At 56.1% G+C, this 5984-nt stretch overlaps 1 protein-coding gene across 1 annotated transcript in view; it reads left to right on the top strand.

Annotated features, from left to right (window-relative positions):
- MARCH2 (membrane-associated ring finger (C3HC4) 2, E3 ubiquitin protein ligase) overlaps window positions 1-3332 on the top strand; it is a gene marked incomplete at both ends in the record, with an annotated part of 18967 nt that extends 15635 nt beyond the window's left edge. Inside the window, one exon of the mRNA XM_008948681.1 lies at window positions 3123-3332. Coding sequence (XP_008946929.1) covers window positions 3123-3332 — 210 coding nt within the window. The remainder of the gene's footprint in view (window positions 1-3122) is intronic.
- Between the last annotated feature and the right edge of the window lie 2652 nt (window positions 3333-5984).

The following is a 5984-nucleotide window of genomic DNA, read 5'->3' as shown; positions in this document are numbered from 1 at the left end:
CCCTACAAAAATTGTTTAAGCTGACTGACCACTTCTTGGATTATTTGCAAGGTTTATTTGAAGTCCCAGGGGCAGTAATGTGCTGCTCTGCCAGAAACCCTGTGCCCTTAGGGTGCCTTGTTCTTTTTTTACATGTCAGTGCATATTGGCAGAGTAAATCAACCACTTCAAAAGGAAATTCATTTTCTTCCTGCCTTTACGTGTTTGGCTCCCATCTCAGGGAGGAAAGAGGAGTTTCAAAGTTCACAAGGCACATAAATAGAATGAGAGGCAGTAAAATACCTATCTGCCTTCAGTCCCTGAGATTCTTGTAGGAGGATAAAAAGTGACCCACGCTGTCCTCTCCCAGAGGATGGGGTGCTCTGAGGCTGCTGCTGGAGGGGTGTTAGCCCAGGCAGGGTGATGCAGAGTTCCCCCCAGTGCTGTGCAGCTGCCTGCTGGGGGGAGACCCAGGCACAGGGCCGGGGGCTCTGAGGATGGGGCTGCCAGTGTGCTGTGTGGAGGAGCAGCTTGGCTGTGTAGAGGAGTTGCTGGCCACCCCTGCTTCCCCTCGGGGCTGCTCAGGACTGTGTGTGTGTGTGGTCCTTATCTCCCCCACACAGCTCATCACCACTAATCTCCTCTGCAGAGCCACACGAGGGGTGACTTGCAGCTCTGCCTCCCTTCGCCCAGCTCCTCTTGTAGCTGCTCTGAAATTTCCTTCTGGATGTCTGGCCATCAAGTTGTGCTCAGAATGGCTTTAAAAACACTTCTCCCTTATTCCTGCTTGTTGCAGGAGCATCACTGTCGCTGGGTCTGTCTGTGCACTTGGGGTCACATCTCTAAAATATCTTGCTTATTGATCCTCCCAGGGGAAGCTCCTGGCCAGGCATCAGTTCCTGGCCAGCTCCATGCCCCATCAGAGATGCCTGCAGAGCACACAGCTCCTGTGGCTCTGACCACACCAGCCACGTTGCTGTTCCTTACCTGGATGTGCCATCTCACCCTTCTCCTTCCATTTCAACAACAGTTGTCAGCACTCCTCATCTCCTCAGCCCTCTGCTGTGTCTCACTGTGCACCCCTCACGTTAGACCCTCTCCTTAGTTAAATCTGCACTGACTTGTGTGCACCCCTCTGGGCCAGCACTTTCTCCTTGTCTACCTGGCCAGCCACGTCCTCAGGTCACCTGTGTTCCCTTTTGGCCAGTGTGATCTCACTCATTTCTTGCATACCTGCCACCACTCCCTCTCTGTAGCTGTTTAACTGTGGTTTCCCCTGTAGGAAGGAGCTCTGTGTGCACAGTTCTCAGGTCCCTTTTCATGCTGCCTGTTCAAACGCTGGCACCCTACTCCAAGTCTGGCAGCAGGACGTGCCTGCCTGGCCCTGGCTGCCCCGGGGATATTCCCCTCCCTGCTCTGACTGTGACTTTTTGACCGTGCTCTCTAATTGTTTTTTTGTTTGTTTTGAGAAAAATAGTCTTAAATGAGACCAGTTGTCCTGATAGAGGAAAGGAGGAAGGGTCCGGCAGCCCAGCGTACAGCACGCCCAGTAAAATGTGCTGTGACAACTCTGGGCACTGCTAGGAACCACTGCTGTTTGCTAGGCTAAAAAAAGGAAAGGAAAGGCTGAAAATAGCATATTCCCAGGAAATCTAGAACAATTGCTGTTGTTGAAGTCAAGTATCTAAAATGAAGACACTGGAAGCAAGCTGGGACTCCTAAAAGTGGTGTGTGTGTAGAGATGGGCTGTGGAGGGAGAGCTGCATTTGCTCTGCAGCCTGCTCATTTTTGGGAGCTGCAGGAGAGCAGCACTTGCAAAGCCTCTTGGTAACACAAAGTGCAGTAAACTGCTGTGGTGGATCACTTGCTGCCTGTCAGACAGAGAAGCAAGCCTGGAAATGGGGAGGGCTGCACCTGAATCAGCTCTGTGCTGGTCCTGGCAGGTCTCTTCTGCCTGTGGCCAGCGGGTGGCCCCTGCAGGGGAAAGATCTTTGGGACGTTGCAGTCGTGGAGTTTTCAGCAGCTGTGTCTGTGTGACCACACCTCAACCCTTCATGGTCACTTGGAATCCAGTGAGATCTGGGAGAAAGCAGTGGGGGAACGTCCACCAGGCAGCCAAGCTGGGGGGGGACCGCCCCCCAGGCAGCCAAGCTCCCTGTCCCTCCTCCCCTGCCAGTCGTGCTGCTCTCTCTTTGGACATGGGCAGAGGCTTTCTCTGTGGGAAAGAAGCAGATTTGGGCCCAGGTTGTTGTGCAAGAGAAAATGGGTTTGTGTTCCTCTGCTGGGGCCAGCCCAACCCCGTGGCCTCTTGGCTGCTGTCCTGCTTTGTCTGCTTAGGTGCAGACAAGCTTTCTGCTAGTTCCTCACTCTCTTTTTGCTTTTCCTTTTTCTTTTCCTCCAGCCTTGGTTTCGTAGTTGCTGAGGTGATGTGCTGTCATCATCTCAGTGACAGTGCTGGCTGTGGGGGTGTTCGGGTCCCCCACCACTGGCCCTGTGGCTGCTGGGCTCCTGGCTCAGCCAAGCCAGGACAGTGCCATGGCCTTGAGGGCACTCCTTCTGCAGAGCTGCCTGCACAGTCTCTCAGGTGGACCTGGGCGTTTCAGACTTAATTTAAATGAGGAGTGAAACTGTGACATGCCATGGGTCTGCAAAAGGAACTAGAGGGCTGGACATGGGACAGCTGCCCTTACAGCTTGGCCTAGCCACAGACCCCAGTGCTCCCATTTCCCACAGCCCCTACTCCAGCTGAGGATTCCTGGATATGTTTCTGTTGCAGCACAGTCTGAGATCTGTCAGATCTTTACTAAGCCAGGCTTTACTGAGCCAGCCTCCCTCTGGCAGCTGCTGCCTGCTCCTCCCTGCCCCAGTGAAGAGCCCAGGCAGCCCCCGTGTTTCCTGCTGCCTCCCTCTGCACGTACTCCTCAGCTGTCTCTTCCCCCCCTTGCTGGCTGTTAAAGCTCCACTGGGGGCTCTCCAGCTCGGCTTTTTGGGGAGGTTTGTGTGAGTTGTGTGTGTGCAGCAGGTACGTACAGACCAGAGAGGGTGTGGGAGCTGCCCAGCCCCTGGTCCTGCCCCCTGCCACTGCCTGACACCCTCCACCCCTTCTCCCCTCCCTCCATCCCTCCCTCCGTGCCTCCCCGCAGTGGCTGAAGGACCCCGGCCCTCGGAACGAGAAGAGGACCCTGTTCTGTGACATGGTGTGTTTCCTGTTCATCACCCCCCTGGCGGCGATCTCGGGCTGGCTGTGCCTGCGCGGGGCCCAGGACCACCTGCAGTTCAACAGCCGCCTGGAGGCCATTGGACTCATAGCACTGACTATAGCACTTTTCACAATCTACGTCCTCTGGACGCTGGTAAGTGGCTGCTGCCAGCACCTTCTGCCTCTCAGGAGGAGGTGGAAGCCCTGGCTCGCTCCACACTGGTGCAGCCACCCGTTTCCAGCTCCCTCTGTGAGAAAACTGTGGGCTTTTTCTCTTGAATGTCCATGTAATTAACTTCAAAGGAGAGCTGCTCAAGCTGCTGAGAATGAAAACCCCACTTCCTGATGCCCCAGCTTGGCGAGGGAGCCACGTCCACGGGGTGGCACATACCTGGGCACAGACGTGCCCGAGTGTGGCTGGGGCTGGGTGGGAAGGGCTGGGCACAGGCAGCAGTCCAGCTTTTGTGCCTCATCCTCTTTTCAGGAAGAAACCTGAGTGGTTTAAGGGGAAAGACAAAATCTGGAAAATGTTTGACCCCTAATTAATCTGCCCTCACGTCCCTCTGTGCTTTGTGCTGCCCAGCACAGGCTGGCTGTGCCCAAGGGAGGGGCTGGCTGGCAGCTGGGCCCAGAACTGAACAAACTCCTACACAGTATTTTTAAGCTCAGTGGCACAGCAGGGTGTGGGCAAGGTACACTCCAGCCCTGGGGAGGCCTCTGACTTCTCTCTCATACTGGGCTTTTGAACCCGAGCCCAGAGCCAAGGCTGGGTAGCCAGCCTGCCCTGGCCCACTGTGGGAACCTGCACTGGGCACTGACTGGGCATGGAACTAATCCATGCTGGGAAAGAGCTTCCTGCAGATGCCTCACGTGGCATTTTTTTGGACATGCTGAATTCAGCAGCCAGGAGTTTGCAGCGTGGGGCGAGCCCAGAGCTCCCCACTGAGGCCAGAGCTCCTGCCTGGCTGCTCCCCAAGCCCTCAGGGCTCCCCTGGGCTCCCGGGGCTCCCAGGTCCCTCTGTTGCCCATCAGCTCTTTCATGTTCTGTTGCCAAGTGGCTTTCTGGGCTGGGATCTTCATTTTGGCTCTCCTGCTCAAAGCCCTGTGTGTGCTCGTGCCCTGTCCAGGCCCTTTTCTAGCTGCTTGCTGGGAAGCCCCATTTTGAGAAGGAAAGATGTGGTTGTTGCTGGAGGGGAAGCAGCAGGACCCCAAAAAGCAGGCAGCAGAGATGCCACAGCCCCTTTCTGTGCCACCTCACGCCCCGGTGCCCCGGAGCAGCAGCTCCCCCAGGGTCAGGACACTCCTTGCAGCTCTCCCAGGCAGACTCGGGTGCCAGGGTGGGTGAGCTGGAGCTCGGGGGGTGCCTGCAGTGAGGGGGTGCTGCTCTCAAAACCTGCAGCAGTCGGGGAGCTGCTGGGGAGTCTGCCCTGCTGCCCGGGTCTGCTGCGTAGGGAGCTGTTCTGTAGAGAGCTAAGCTGGAATTGGAAACTTTAAGAGGAAGTGTTTCCATCTTCTCTGTCCCAGGACTGGTCTGGAGGAGCTGGAAATCTGGAGGAAATGGAAAAATTGGTGGGTTTTTTTTGTGAAATAACGAGTCCTGACTGAACTGGCTCTAGTTCTGCTGTGCTTCACGTTTCCTTGAGCAGAGCAGGACGTTAAGTGAAGCCTCTTTACTCACATTTACTGCCTCCAGCTGCAGCTCCTCCTCCCGTGCTGCCGTGGGCTGTGCAGCACAAGGGCTGGTGGGGATGGCTGTGGTCAGTGCAAGGACTGCACCACCGAGGCTGCAGCTCCTTCCTGTGGAGCAGGAGCTTTCCTGGAGCTTTGCACCATCAGCCCCCCACTGGCCCCCTCTCTCTGCAGGCTGGGAGATGCATTTGCTGCTTGTTTGTTCAGCAAACGACCTTATTCCCTCTGCCCCAGGGAGAAGGGGAGTGCACAGATCAATAAGCTAAATTAGCTCAGTGCCCTGGCACTGCTCCATTTCTCACAGCAGGTGTCTAGAACAATCCAAAAATAATATGAATAGTGACTTTTCCTTGTCGGATACACTTCCTGGGACTTCCCACTTACCAGCTGAATGGTTCCTGTACTTCTACAACGTACAGAAGCTGGTTTTGTTTGAGTGGCTGATTGGATTCAGTATTTCATTTTCCAGCTCATAGTTTCTAGGAAAATAAATAGGAGAGGAATATGCTGGTTTTGTTGCCTCTTCCAAAAAATCCTGGAAAAGCTGAATTTCAAAGCTTAAGGAACCAGCAGGAGCGGTGAGAAAGTCTGGAGGGGTGTTAATTGTTGGGAAAGGACCCAGCAAGGAGCCCAGCTCCAAGCTCCCCCTTGCAGGGCTGCTCTGAAACTGCAGGGCCAGCCCAGGCCTCTGAGATCAGGTCCCCTCTGGCCTTGGGATCTTCTCCTGTCTCCCAGGGGAGTGAGAAGTGGGCGAGTCTCCCAGGGCACGGGGTTGTCAGGAGAAATGAGTCCAACCAACGTCCTGTTGTTGGGAACCAAGGGAAAAAGGCTTTTGCAAAGGGCAGAGAGGATGGGCCAGGGTCTGTGGGGTGGGGGGGCTGCCTGGGTCTGGCTGCCTGAGGCTGGTCCTGCTGGGAGCCCCTCGTTCTGCCCAGACAGGGCACTCACTTCAGCCCCTGGGCCGAGCTGTGCCTCCTCCCGACCCCATCTCACCAGCCTGGGCCCCACACCCAGCCGAGCAAATTCTGCCCCTCCGTGCTGGTGCCGCCCCGAGCGCCCTTGGGCTGTGCCACGCTCAGCCCGGCGGTGCCGGGGCAGGGACAGGGGGTGCCCCGCA

Source organism: Merops nubicus, unplaced genomic scaffold (genome assembly GCF_000691845.1).
Source record: "Merops nubicus isolate BGI_N331 unplaced genomic scaffold, ASM69184v1 scaffold20571, whole genome shotgun sequence".
Classification (NCBI taxonomy): domain Eukaryota; kingdom Metazoa; phylum Chordata; class Aves; order Coraciiformes; family Meropidae; genus Merops; species Merops nubicus.
The sequence above is the reverse complement of the archived record's forward strand: the minus strand, read 5'-3'. Positions and strand labels throughout refer to the sequence as shown.